Source organism: Anabas testudineus, chromosome 10 (genome assembly GCF_900324465.2).
Source record: "Anabas testudineus chromosome 10, fAnaTes1.2, whole genome shotgun sequence".
Classification (NCBI taxonomy): domain Eukaryota; kingdom Metazoa; phylum Chordata; class Actinopteri; order Anabantiformes; family Anabantidae; genus Anabas; species Anabas testudineus.
Window position 1 is genome coordinate 22,664,079 of NC_046619.1, and position 15,115 is coordinate 22,679,193.

The 15,115-nt window shown below is 40.8% G+C and overlaps 1 protein-coding gene across 1 annotated transcript; it reads right to left on the reverse strand.

Moving 5' to 3' along the window:
- Positions 1 to 2,618: 2,618 nt before the first annotated feature.
- LOC113160303 (neuronal acetylcholine receptor subunit alpha-9) lies at positions 2,619 to 10,357 on the reverse strand. Its single transcript, XM_026357503.1, has 6 exons — positions 10,300 to 10,357; positions 5,294 to 5,439; positions 5,048 to 5,202; positions 4,710 to 4,956; positions 4,354 to 4,639; positions 2,619 to 3,349 (listed from the first exon to the last, which is right to left on the reverse strand). The coding sequence occupies exons 1-6, from the start codon at positions 10,355 to 10,357 to the stop codon at positions 2,619 to 2,621; spliced, it is 1,623 nt and encodes a 540-aa protein (XP_026213288.1).
- Positions 10,358 to 15,115: the final 4,758 nt, after the last annotated feature.

A 15,115-nucleotide genomic window follows, 5' to 3' on the forward strand; every position in this document is an offset into this window, starting at 1 on the left:
TTTGATTGTGTCAGTCGTTATAATTTAAAGAATACACAAATCATCAGTATTCATCCAGGAGTTCCCTTTGTTAAGTTCAACTAGTTCGAAGGGCGCAAAAACATGAGAAAAGGAACTTATAAAAAATTCAAATCTAGAAATTACACTAAGCCGTTGATCAGTTTTACATTTGCTCTTATTAAAACTCACTCGCTCTTTAAGATTTTTCTAGAAATGTTTTTCATTATTCTCAGAACTTTTTACTTTTTCTTTCAAACTAAATTAAGTATTTAGACAGTCTGACACGCTGAATCGACACTTTTTCAGCTAAACAGTAACATTGTGACCCATCACAGAAGAAAATCTGAACCAGTTCTCACTGGACAAAAACTAAAAACACTATTGTTTTGCTCATTTGGTTTTCAGTAGGTTTGTTGAAAGTTGAGACTGAGACAGCTGAGTGTGCAGAGATGGGTAGATTCCACCATCCTGGAACCACAGAGCTGAAAAGTTTAACTTTGGATCCTTTGAGGTGAGGTGAGGGGGCCAGAAGACGTCGTTCGCTGGCAGAGCGCAGTGAGCAAAAGGGATTGGAGACATGGATCATCCAGATGGGTTTTTATGGGCTGTGTGTTGTTTCCCAAACCTATCGCCAGTAACCGTCCTGTTGATCGACTGTCTGGCCACTCCAACATCAACCTTTCCCAACACACTGTACCTCTTCATAAATCTCTGTGGACTGACTTGGACTCATTCTGTTTCTTACACAGTCTGTCTTCCAGGTTCACTACTGGATCAACCAGATGATGGTTTTTTGGTTCTGACACTGTCAGATGAGGCTCCAGGTGAGTCCCACAGTACAAAAGTCTCACAGTGAGTACAGCTCTGCTGACAAGAGGACAGGGGAGGAGGGTGATTGTGGGAAAGGCTGTTTCTTTCAGAGGAGGAAGTGTTTGGGGCTCTTACTGTGAATCTGTTTAAAAGGTTTTGTAACTCGTTTGCTTTTGTAAGATTCCCCTCAACCTGGTTCCACTTCTTCTTGAAGCCTGTGATCTTTTTCATTCCAGGCCTCACATGCTTCATGTTCCTTAGCTGGAGTTGGTGCTCCAGCTTCCTCCTGTAACATCTTTACTCTCCATCATCTCAGCTTCTTCTGAACCACCTTCACCTGGTCCTTATCTTTGTCTCGGTGGGAGACAGGGCTTGTTTGTTGGAGGGCAGTGGAGGTGTATGGATCCTTCACGTTTGCATCCAGTAAATCCAAAGTTTTATTGTCTCAGGTGGGACAGTTGACATACTGGTAAAAACTTGTAAGAGTTGTGTGTCTACAGCAACTGTGCATGTTTTTATCTAATCCTCCTCTCTCCCTCTGCAGCTCTGACAGGACTAGATGTTGTAGAGTCCATTTGCTGAACTCCAGCATGAATCCCCAGATATAAAAAGTTGTGTACTAAAATATGAACCTATACTTAATTAGTGTTTTCGATTCTAATGATTAATAAAGTCAGAATTCTGAAAATTGTTTCCATCTGAATACACGGCCTGTTACGATTATTATTATTATTCATCATTCATTATTTTCCATCTATTAAAACCTTCACGTTCAGCTCTGCAGTATATATGTTCTACATAATGTTCCTGTCACTCAAAAATAGCAATTATTAATAGTTAATTAATGATTACAAATGGTGTTTATGTCACAGATAATATAATATAATATCAGTTATGCATCACAAATATGATTTTTCCTAAAAACTCAGTAAACAAAGTTGTTTAATAAGAAGTTTAATGATTTCATGACAATTTTTGGTAACAACATTTAAATATGTGTCTTGACAAATGTTCAACACCACACAAATGGGATATATAACAAGTAGTTACAATGATAAATCTGTAACTTCTTATGTTTAAACACCAAAAAATAATTCAGGCATAAAAAGTTTCACATAACTCAACATTTTACATTTAATCAGTGTCGCCTGTATTTGTTCATCACATAACTGCATCTACTAAATTTTATTTTAGGTAAATTCTTTCTCTTTTTCAGACATTATTCAAATTTGATTTATCTGAATAATCCTTGATAACCATGTGTCATCTATCAGTTACTGTTTTTGCTTTAATTTGTAGATGTGGTGCACGACTCACTCACAAGTCTCAAAAACTGATAATATGAGAACCTGAGTCTAGTCGACTGAACTCAAAGGACCAACTCTGAGCCAGTTGTTGCCCAGATTAACCAAATTTAAAGGTCAAGATAAAGATTTATGAGGTGGTGTTTTTGGAGAAACGCTGTCTTACAATAAAATTTAAAATATGTTTATTTAAAAAAAATCTATCACCATAGTTCCCAGTAAAACCGAGTAAAAAAGAGAAAATGTCTTCACATTTAACAGAATCTTCCCTTTTGGAAACCAGGTTTTGGGAATACGTACATGTACACATACATATATACATTTATATATATATATATATATATTATATAATATTAATTACTATTTCAGAAAAACCATCATCATTCACTTGTTTCTGGAAAGTCAACACTGGTTTTAGACTTTAGAGGCTGTTCAAAAATGAATTTATCAGCACACCAACGCTCTTCTCTCTAATGTGACGTGATACTTCAAGCTGGATCTCCGTCAGATGGCTTTACCCAGGATGAGGATGCTCATGAAGAAGACCATGATGAAAAACAGCCACATGAAGAAGCGATCCATGACCTTGGCGACCTTCCTCCACTCCCCAATACGCAACTGTGCGGCTCGCTGGTCCTGGTATGAGTTGGCGATGTACTCAATGTTCTTGCACAGCCCCTGGTGCTGACAAACACACAGAGTTTTCACCAAGATCTCTCTCCTCTTTCCCCCAGCTCCGCTTCCTCCTTCACCTCCTACACCTTTCTTTTCCTCAACATGCTCCTCTGCTCCTCTTGAGGAGCTGTTTGACTCCTGCCTTTGCTCGTTGCAGCCTCCAGCAGCTCCCTTCTCCCCCGAATGGTCGATGGTCACAAACAGATCCTCTTTCCAGGCTGTCTGCTGGTTTAGATCGTGCCCAGACCCGTCCTCCTCGCTGCTGCCTCCCCATGCCTGCCCATTCACATCCCAGTTTTCTCCTTTAAGGTTGTCCCCAGTAGCTGACTGGGCTTCAGACTCCTCCTGTGAAAGAGGTTGTTTCCTGGATGAAGTCCCACCAAGACAGTTCTCTCCGACCTCGTACACGAAGCAGATCCGTGCAAGGTACTTGAGGATGAAGCGCTCGGCCCATTGTGGGACGGGAAGAGCCTCTGAGCCACAGTGGTGTATGTTCATGATGAAGATGGTGAGCGCTGTTGATGCAGTGACCATCGTCATGGTAGCAATGTAGTACTTTCCTGTTGAGAAAGGAAATGGGAAAATACATTTACAGTTTCCTGTCATTTCTTTTTATAAATGACGGCTCCTCTGCAAGGACTGATGTGAGTCAGACTAAAAGGATGCGGTGAGCTTCATAGGAAGAGACAGGATCAATCTGGATCTGAACCTGCAGCATCCTTACAACAAAGTTCTTAGTGTTTTGGGACAAACTCTACTGTTTTCATTTGTCACCTGTCTATAGGTTTTCTATAAACAGTCTCAACTTACTGTCTGTATCTCTTTAGTGAGATGAAAGAACTGAACTGGTTCCTCATCTGAAATGTGTGGATTTAATGATCTGCTCTGATAGCTGAGATCCCATTGATTCCTAAGTTGTATATTCAGTAATCGCTGACAGGACGTATCGAGCTGCTCGTCTTCACAGCTGTTAGCCAACAAACATAAACTGGATGTTTCTTGCTGGAGTCGTCAGTGTCTGTTCAATTCATCAGACAGACACACAAGTATGAACCTGCCTTCCTGACAGTTTTCTTTTCCTTAACAACAGTAAATCATCTCTTACCGTATTGAATATTCATTTAAACTTAATTAATTTCAAAGCTGATCTGAGATTCTTGTGCTGAAGCTGAAGAGATACAACTGACGGCTGCAGGCTGAATTTGCAGACTCAACTTGAAATGATTTCTGGAACCTCTGAAGAGAAGGTACATGTTCCCACAGCTACACAATGCTCCACATGTACTTGAACTTTCTTAAATGTTGGCAACAACAAAGAAGGAATATGTTTTAAACAACAAAAGTTGAATTATCTTTCTCACAGGATCTGTCATTCAGGTGTTGCTGGGCTCTTATTGAAACTCACTGGCTCTTTTTCGATGCTATAAGTACTCTTTGAAAGGTGGAAGGTATACAGTTCTCAGTCCTACAGTACGCTATAACAACTGACAGAACTCAAACCAAAAACAGCTTTCTCAACAAACTGTCACCACACTTAAACATCAGGCCCCCCCAGTCTTCTCACCTATCAATGGGACACTTTCAGAGGGAGGCATGCTCTCAGCCACCAGCAGCTGGAACACAGTGAGAGCCAGCAGCACTGTGACACCCAGAGAAACCTTTTCACCAGAGTCTGCCGGCAGGTAGAATCCCAGCGGAGCCAGAAAGGAGATCATCATGCAGGGGATGAGCAGGTTGAAGATGTAGAAGGAAGCACGTCTCTTCAGGTGGAGGGTGAAGGTGATGTCTGGGTACGGATCTGAACAGCAGCCGTACAGGATGACATTCTTCTTGGCTGGCATCCCCAGAACCTGATTAGAAGGAGGATTTGATTTTTGTCAAAGAATTAAATTCAGGGACATGAACAAGGTAACCACTCACCTCCCATTCCACATTGGGGACAAAGTCGGCCAGGTCAGCGCTGTCTAAGGCATTGAACAGGTCCATCTGGTTTCCATTGTGAGTCCAGGAGCCAAAGGTAAGGTGACACTGCTGCACATCAAAGGGAAAGAAGGCCACATCCACAGAGCAAGAGCTTTTGGTGATGGCAGGCTGGTCCCACATCACCTGGCCATCGTTACGGAGAACCACATTTGTCTCCATGGAGCTGGAGAACCCGTCGTCTGCACTGTGGTGGAGAAGGTTTCACATATAATGAGATCAGGTGGAGATATAGAGCATTGCATCCGAGAAAGGTTTTCTACAACCAAACCACCTACCTGTTATACAGGACGATATCTGGTCTCCATACGTGGCTGCTGGGAATGCGGATGGTGTCAAGGCCGTCGTAGTCCTCCTTCTTCCAAGTGAGAAAAGCATCCATCCACACCTGGCGGACCCACAGGTAGGTAGTCAGGATCTGGTTCCGTTCATCCTGGTGAAAGGACAGTTCACTACAGACACATGAGAAGAGGAATGAATACTCACAAGCTGAACATCTGGAACAGCAGTCAGAGAGCGATTACCATGTCAATGATCTGGGAGAGAGTGATCTGCAGGGTGACGTTGATGATGTTGTCAGTGTCCTCCACCGGCCGCAAAGCCTTGGTGTAGTTGGAGAACAAGTCATTCAGCAGCTTCTGAGCGTAGCGACCGCGAGCGGACAAGCAAACTGGGAAAGAGACACAGAGATATCTTTATTAAACCAGGTGGATATTTCATTTAACACTGATGATGATGAGCAATCAGACATGTGAACAACTCGTGGTCGGGTTGGTATTAATGATTTTATTAAGAATGCTTCATCTTCTTGTTGTTTCTTCACTACTAACGCGTTAGTCTGTCGTCGATTTGACTACTTTATGTATTACTTTGGATGCTGTGAGGATTAAAGTCGATATAAAGTAATTTTCTCTGCTGTTTTTCTTATGGGCAGTAATTTGCATTCACGGTAATCCTGTCTCAGATCACCATCAGTACATCCTGCAGCTCAGTTCGTACCACAGAAACACACATGAGCCACATTTCCCAGTTCAATTAACCTGGTAATCACCTCTGGTTTTACATGTTAATCAGAAAATGTCCGCTGACTGATAATTCCTTTAGTGGTGGTGGTGGACTGAAAGGATGCTACTGAGACACGTGCACGGATCAGAACATTGTTTCTGTGTCTGGCAGTTTTAATAACAAGAAAAAGCAGAATACAAACACCAAAAATCCTTTAGGTGTGGTCCAAAACACATTCTATAGAGAAACTGGCCACGGGACGGTGAAGCTATCTTTACGGAGCAGTTTGCACAGTCGTTGTCTTATGTTTTTGAATGTTTATGGTGAATATAAGTATCACACCAGCTGCAAATTGGTGACAAAGGAGGTGCAGGACGCCTGTCCTTGTATGTGGGGTTGAACCTATATCAAACACTCGAATGGGTCAGAGGAGCGGGTCAACCTTCCGTCCTCTGTTGCTTTTTCTTAGGTTTCTTCCTTTTTTAGAAAATTTGTCTCTTTGTCTTTCATTGTTCTGAAGATTGTAAAGCCTTATGAGGAAAAGTTGTCTATTTTTTACTTAATTAAAGAAAACTTTATGTTTTGTACAAATGCTTCTTTTTTCAAGTGTATCCATCCTTAGAAGAAAGACATAGATGATATTCATCGTGAATAGTACCTAGAAAAACGATTAGAACAAAAGCCCAGAACATCACTTAAACTGCAGCCGGTACTGTAGAAATCCACAGAAACATTAACACACTCCAGTGAACTGTGTCCACTGTTGAGAGTTTAAAAACCAATGAGACAGAAAAAAAGAAGAAGCTAAATTACAATCTCTGTCACATAATAACTTAACAACCTTAACCAGCTTAACATGAACCCTCAGTAAAACGTAGTTTAAGCTGAGGCGACGTTGTACATCCACAGAAATAAAATGTCTGATCAGATCAGAGGAACAGACAGAGGAAAACCTCTGGATGAGGACAGATGGTATCACATATGAAGAGCGGAATTTATATTTTATTTGTCACTGTTTCAGCCTGGCACCTGTCCAGTCTCCAGGTTTTCCTCCTCACTCCCTCTTCCTCTGGACTCCACCACCATTTCTCCACCCACCAGCCACTTCTCTCCATGCTGTCCCAGCCCTTGTTCCCCTCTCCCTACAAACCTTTCCTCAGTCCTCTGTCCACTGCCAGGTTGTAATGTCTTTCAATGCCTCCCTACCTGCTACCAGCTGTTGCTGCCAGCCCTGATACCAGCCCTAATACCAGCCGTCCTCCTCGTCCCTCGGCTCTTTTCTCCTGAACCCTCTGGACCCCTCCTCCGGCATTCCGGACTCTGTTACCTGTTTTGTGAGTTGTCGGCCCTTGTGCTGCGATTTTCAGTTGAACTTTCGGCCCTGGTTTCTGTTGTTACTTTTCTAGTTTAATACTTTGTGCTATGCCTCTTTAGGTAGTTTTCTGTTAATCCAGGCCTCGTCCCTTCCCTTACTTGTGGCATTATTTATTCCAAAGTTCAGATCAGATAAATGTACTCAGTGTTGGAGTAGATAAAGAGTCCAGTAACCATGTCAGTAAACAGAACAGCCAACACTTGATTTCTGTAAACTGAGGATAAAACCTGTTGACGACAAAGACCTTACTATCAGCTGCAGTCAGTCGTCTTCAGGCAGCTGAGGAATGAAATTCATTCGCCAAAGAAACATCATGTAAGGTCACAGTAAAAGACTCTGTTGGCTGTCACCTGTGCGCTTGTTCTTCCATCATTTTTCATTGTAGACCTATAGAGTATAAGAGCAATGCAAGAGATGATGGAATATTAACATGTATTTAACATGTCAAAGAGTCACTAAGTCAGTTGTTAATATTGTAAAAAGAGCTTGACAGTAAAGTGTAAGTGACAGTCGGGTTACGCAAAAGCCTTAATGTAGAAGTTCAGGTTTCAGATTAACTTAAGAAGGTTTGTTCAAAGTGAAACCATCATGTCTTCGACTGTGGTGTTGTCAGCGCAGAGGAACTAAATGTTCGCAGCTCTGGAGACTCAACAACAGCACAGACAAACACACACAGAGGTTCAGAACTTGCACAAAAAAGGAAGTGCACAAGAGCCTGTCCAATTCAGTGACCTTCAGATAACGAGAAAATAATAAATTACTAAACTTTTATGTGACACTGGAGACATGGATGGAGGAGGTGTTACTATCCTTTGTACAAAAATGGAAACGTGGAAGTGAAGAATCTGTCCGACAGACACGAACTCCGGGAGATGTCACAATGAGAATGTTTAAATACGATTCGTTTTTACATGTGTGTATTTGTTCAGCAGATGTAAAAAACATCATGTTCAACCAAAGACAAAGCTGCAGGTACCAGAAGGAGCTGAGTCTGTTTCTCTCTGTGTCAAACACCTTTGTGTTAGATAAGCGATTGGAACAACTACAGCCCAGATTTCCATTAGATGTGACACTGTTGATACAGACCGGTGATAAATGAAAGAAACCCGACATAAAGAGTCTTGGTGAGGTGTTGGGAACAGCTGCAGTGCCCCTCTGTGAAACACGTGGAACCGTACCAGAGGGATGAGAACCGTGCTTCCACATGTTCCCTTATTTGGTGCTTTGATGAAGGTGGTGGTGAAGAGCGTTAGACTGAAGGTCAAAGGTTCACTCGAACTGACCTAACAGCACCTCATCCCTGGCTGAACCTAAGGACTCTGATGGAGGTGGTGCAGCTGAGTGCTAACATGTACATCTGAAACCTCCCCCAGTACTGTAACATACTAAAATCATGAAAAGTGCATTAAGACACACCAGAACCAGAACTAGAAGATCCCTAAAGACCACTAGTCCCTCAAATCTGGCACACAGCAGCACAGCAGGATGATATTTTCAGCAGGGGACGAAGCCTGAAGTGAAGTGAACGTGAAGTGAACACTGATGTACGCTGTAAATATATATATCTCTATGTAAACGTTTCTACTTCTGTACTTGGGATTCTTACTGCAGTACTTTTACTTCTAATGAGACGGTTTTACTGATCTCTGTATTCAATGAACAGCATGATGCAGCAGAGATCTTTCAGTAGCTCTACCTGTGGCTGCTCCTCTTATTGTCCCTGTTCTTCGTGGTTCGGTGAGCTCATGAGTCAGCAGCACTGATCTGAGGAGTTAAAACTCGCAGCTCTGAGAGGTGCCAGCTGGCTCTCACACACATAATGTAGCACACGTGCACCAGCATCATCTTCACCTTCATCACCACTGTCATGAGTGAGTCCTTTCAGACTGGTGCACAGACGCTCAGAATCATGTGAGTCAGACAGACGTTCAGTCAATTTGATCTAAGCTGTTTGCATTTCTGTGTTTTTGTATTTGTGGGATAAAATCAAACCTCTGTGACGTAAACTAGTGTGAAGACTTTTCAGTGTGTACGTCCACAGGAAATGAACGTACAGACTAATTCCCATATAAATCAATAAAAACAGGATTGCAGTTTGCAGACATTTTAAAACCATCCAGAAATGGTACAAAGACAAAAGATCAGATGTTGAAACTAAGAGATTCGATTTAACTACAGAGACGTTTCTGAACAGGTGAAACTGTTGAACGTGACGTAATGTTACTTTCCGAAGGAAGGGACGTCAGGTCCAAGTATTTTCTACCACACTGAAAACACAAATGCACAATAGACGAGTGCTGCTGGAAGTAGTTTTGACTTGGAGCTGTTGAAATGTTCTCAATGACTCAATGATTTCTGCATTTGGAATCACTCAATTATTTAATGAGTGAACAACCGAACTGATCAGTGTTATCTTTAAAAAAACGTCACATTAATCCACTGGATCAGAAAAGATGGAGCTTCAGGTACATGATGAAACCAGCTGTCCACATCAGATTTGATTAAATAGTGGATGAAGTGGTAACAGTCTGGTAAAATATCGAGCTGCGTTTTGGATTATTGTATCTTCTACTGTTTGATCTCTGGAGGTTCCTCCGTCTTTTATCTGGATGGATTAGAGTTCTTAGTGTGACTGACAGCCGCCCCCTCCTCTCCTTATCACTCAGACTTATTAAACCTGAAACCCCCATTGACTTCAGTAAATTTACCAAATGTTGGACACAATGGTTTCAGATAAAACACATAAGCTGATAATTAAAATCATTTTTTAAATTATTTTTTTTTATTATTTAAGTTTTTCTTGATTTCTCCATTTCCAGTTTCTATGATTTGTTGCTTTTCTTAAACCTACGGGATAAAAAACTCTACAAACAAATGACTCAAACTGTTAATTAAGGATTGAAGAAAGGATTCAGATGTCATTGATAGTTACAGTGAAGCTTATCTGTTCCTGTAAAACAGATCACATTTAGTTCGAACAGATCAGTGATTTGGTTTTTAGTTTAAAATCTGAACGTTATGACGTCATCTGTTTTAAAAACAGCTGTGCAAAAATAAAATGAGCTCAACGTCTTCACGTCAAATGTCTCATTTTTTCCTCTCCTGACATGAAGTTTTGTCAGTGTTTAAGCGAAGTTGAAAATCTCTCACCTGGGAGAAAGGAGAGGACCAGGAGAGAGATGATCGATCCACTGCAGAGAAGCTTCATCCTGGCTCTGAAGACCGTTATTGATCCAGTAAAGAACGATGGATCACAACACTATGACCATCCAGACTCCGACTGACGAGCAGAGAGGATAAAGAGAGAGACTGAGAGAGAACTGCTGCTGCAGATCCGTGTGTTTGCTGTAGTGCGGTGGTCTCTGACGTATGAGGGGTCATTAGTGCCACACACCACCTAAAAACCATGCTGGGAGCTCCAGCTTGTTTCACTCACAGGCCATTAAGGGGCAACAAGACACACGTACAACATTAGGACCAAACAATGAAATGTAAAAGCTTAAATAAGAACAAACAAAAGCAGAAATGAAATGAAGAAAAGGCAGAAAAACAGTCGGGATGTTTTTAAGTTTGATTGAGTTGGATTGATTAGTGAACACCGGGTCTCCCCCTCAGTTTACACCTGCTGCAGAAATTTACTGTAAATAACACGATGGACAAACTAGAAAATAACAGTGACGTTAGTCGAAGACCTCGAGGAATAATTGCTTCCTCACTGTCACCTTTGACCTTTGCTGCTGTGTGGATTGAGACAAACTCACTGTTTAAAGCTTCTAATCAAAGAGTCAGATAAATAGAGGGGAGAAAATGAAGAGATTAACGGATTAGCAGAAAAGAAATTGGCTCCCAGAGACAATGATGACGAAGTCAGGGAGTCAAAACCCAAACGTCTTGTTCTTTAGCATTTTAGTGAAATTGAATGCTCCTGCTTGATCTAGATAAGATATAAGACAGACATTAAAGTGAATGAGTAAAATCTAAAAACAGGTTCAAAGCAGTTTTCTGATCTGCTAAAGATCCAGTTTGTCAGACAAACTTCCAGCAGAGAAACCTTCCTCAGATGACAAGAGAGGACTTCAGGAGTTCCACCACACAAGTACAATAAGTTCAAAGCACCACCCGGACTCAGGTCCTCCAGGCTGGTCCTCCCAGTTTCTCACCATGGTTTCCTTGTCTGGGACCAGTTTACCTTTAGGAGACCCATGGAAATAACAGAACAGAAAATGAGCTGCAATAGAACAAAACGTCCCGTTGGCTGTTTATGACAGTGGCCATGTCAGCGTCATGCGTGTGGTTCTGGTCTGTTAGTGTTGTTCTACTCCTCCTCGGTATTATTATTATTATTATTATTATTATTATTATTATTATTATTATTATTATTATATATTTCAAATATAACCAGTTAATGTAATTTAATAAAATAACCTAAGACATGAGAGTTGGAGCCTAAAAAGGGAACTGTTACTGAATGTTCCCTGTTACTATATGTTCCCTGTTACTGAATGTTCCCTGTTACTGAATGTTCCCTGTTACTGAATGTTCCCTGTTACTATATGTTCCCTGTTACTGAATGTTCCCTGTTACTAAATGTTCCCTGTTACTAAATGTTCCCTGTTACTATATGTTCCCTGTTACTATATGTTCCCTGTTACTATATGTTCCCTGTTACTATATGTTCCCTGTTCTGTTCCCTGTTACTGAATGTTCCCTGTTACTGAATGTTCCCTGTTACTATATGTTCCCTGTTACTGAATGTTCCCTGTTACTGAATGTTCCCTGTTACTAAATGTTCCCTGTTACTGAATGTTCCCTGTTACTGAATGTTCCCTGTTACTGAATGTTCCCTGTTACTATATGTTCCCTGTTACTATATGTTCCCTGTTACTATGTTCCCTGTTACTATATGTTCCCTGTTACTAAATGTTCCCTGTTACTAAATGTTCCCTGTTACTATATGTTCCCTGTTACTATATGTTCCCTGTTACTATATGTTCCCTGTTACTATATGTTCCCTGTTACTAAATGTTCCCTGTTACTATATGTTCCCTGTTACTATATGTTCCCTGTTACTGAATGTTCCCTGTTACTATATGTTCCCTGTTACTATATGTTCCCTGTTACTATATGTTCCCTGTTACTATATGTTCCCTGTTACTATATGTTCCCTGTTACTATATGTTCCCTGTTACTGAATGTTCCCTGTTACTGAATGTTCCCTGTTACTGAATGTTCCCTGTTACTATATGTTCCCTGTTACTAAATGTTCCCTGTTACTATATGTTCCCTGTTACTAAATGTTCCCTGTTACTATATGTTCCCTGCAGAGCTTTTGTAGTTTCCCTGCACAGAAATGGATGTTTTCAGGGAGACGGAGTTGGACGTGGAGAAACCTGCTCCAGTCATAAAGAAGATTTAACACCTCCCTGCTGGATCGTTCTTCTTCTTTTTAAAAAGCTTTTGTTGAGTGAAATTGAAGGCGTCTGAAGGTTAATTGAAGTGCGGCGCTGCTGTCAGCAAATTCCTTAATTCCTCCTTTCCAGGAGGGCTGGGGGCCAAAGCTGGACTGAACCAGCACAACAGAAACCAGACACGAAGCCCTACTTAAACACATACACGTTTAGTTTGGTTTCAGGGGCCACAGCGGTGGAGGCCGTCTTGTACACTGGCACCAACTGGGAACTCACCTGTCCAAACACTAACAGCTGATTTTCCTCCTTCACGCTGCGTTTTCTTCTCAGTTAGTAAAGTGAATGTGTCTCTAACAGCTTTGGAGTCAGGTCAGATTTGAATAAATGCAGCTGCAGACTTCTTGGCTCATCAGGTGATTTATTACTGTAGTGACCAGTTGAAGTTTTTATCTTTTCATAAAAAACTATATTGAAGATTTAATCAGGAAAAGTAGATTCTGTTCTGAAAAACACTGACGTCCATTCTGTTTGACCATTAAACTTCTTCTATATCAGATTTATTTTATTTCACGTGTGACACGCAGAAAGTGAAAAGGCTGTGATGTCTGTGGGTTACTGTAAAACCTTCTTCATCCCTGTGTTGCTGTGTACACTGTTGTACTGTGGTACCTCTTTAATGTAAGAAGGTACAGGTACTCTTTAAAGCAGGGGTGTCAAACTCAATTGCACAAGGGGCCAAAATCCAAAACACACTTTATCCTGTTCGGCCCGCGACTTAAACATTTATTGAACACACTAAAACTTTTAAAACTTAACTTTTTTTAACATAAACCTTAAATAACTTATACTATTTTGCTCTCTATAAAAATATATCCTGTCTAAATTATACAAGTTAGAAATAAAGTAAACGTTAAAAGAACAAACATTCAAATTTCTTTAATCTTTTGTCATTTTATATAAAAAATAAAGTTAAATTTTAAATATCCCAAAAGATTTTACTCTCCATAAAAATATATCCTGTCAAAATTATACAAATTTTATTATACGAATCGTAAATGCACATGCTGCATAACAAAACCTGGAAATATAAATAAAATTTGTGTTTTTCAGCAATAACAAATCAAATCATTCAGTCTTTGCTCTTCAGTCATTTTATCAGAGCTGCATCTGTTTTTGTCAACAAGTTCGTTTATATTTGTTGTGAGGTTCTGTGTTGTGGAGATTCTCAGGATGGACTGTAGGTTCTCACCAGTGAGACGACTCCTGTGTGCTGTTTTGTTAGTCTTCATCACTGAAAACAGCTTCTCACTAAGTTTTGTGCTACCAAACATAAACAAGGTTCGAGCCTCATGTGGACGGAGCTGGGACATTTCTGTGGGAATGGAGTGAATAAACTGTGCGGGTCCTGCAGTGTCCTACTTTACCTTCAGTCATTACACTGCAGCTCAATCAGCTCCATCTGAATCTGCACAGGTGAAGTTTCCACATAGACGGTAAAATTCTTTTCTTGTTCGTCAAAGTCACCAAAGGTCCGTGAGAACTCAGTTTATCAGCAAAGTGAGTATTTGTGAACACCGTTGTAACGATATGGTTCAACATTACTTGGCATCCGTGAGGACCAGCTTCATAATAACTTGCAGCATCATAAACTAGACTTGAAGAAGGCAGCTGAAGCGCTGCATTATGGGATCTGTAGTTTACTGCAGCGCTTCATGTCGCCGGGTCATTAATAACAATAATATAGAAATGATCTGATGGCCGGATATAGTTACACGCCGGGCCGGATGTGGCCCGCGGGCCGTGAGTTTGACACGTTTGGTTTAAAGGGAACCTGAGTGTGAAAGAGAGAAACCGTGATGAAGATGGAGGTCGGCTGTGATGGAGGAGAGGCTCCAGTAGAGGGCGCCAGAGCTCCAGATTGAAGTACCTCACTATCAAAGTACTGCATACAGCGATAAACAAATACTGTGTTTTCTGGTACTTCTCCACTCTAATACTGTGTACTCTGTGTGGTCTCTGTACTTCTAGTACTTCGTATACGTTGTGTACTTCGTGTACTTTAGTACTTCTAGTACTTCTAGTACTTTGTGTACTTCATGTACTTCGTATACGTTGTGTACTTCGTGTACTTTAGTACTTCTAGTACTTCTAGTACTTTGTGTACTTCATGTACTTCGTATACGTTGTGTACTTCGTGTACTTTAGTACTTCTAGTACTTTGTGTACTTCATGTACTTCTAGTACTTTGTGTACTTCATGTACTTCGTATACGTTGTGTACTTCGTGTACTTTAGTACTTCGTATACGTTGTGTACTTCTAGTACTTCGTGTACTTTAGCACTTCTAGTACTTTGTATACTTCGTGTATTTCATGTACTTCCAGTACTTTGTGTACTTCGTGTACTTTAGTACTTCGTATACTTCGTGTACTTCATGTACTTCTAGTACTTTGTGTACTTCTTGTACTTCGTATACGTTGTGTACTTCGTGTACTTTAGTACTTCGTATACGTTGTGTACTTCATGTACTTCGTGTACTTTAGTACTTCTAGTACTTTG

Coding starts and splice junctions, on each gene's coding strand:
- LOC113160303 (XM_026357503.1), bottom strand. CDS start 10,357: ATGAAGCTTCTCTGCAGTGGATCGATCATCTCTCTCCTGGTCCTCTCC. Junction 4,640..4,709: donor TCCCCAATGTGGAATGGGAG/GTGAGTGGTTAC, acceptor CCTTCTAATCAG/GTTCTGGGGATGCCAGCCAA. Junction 3,350..4,353: donor TGAAAGTGTCCCATTGATAG/GTGAGAAGACTG, acceptor CTTTCTCAACAG/GAAAGTACTACATTGCTACC.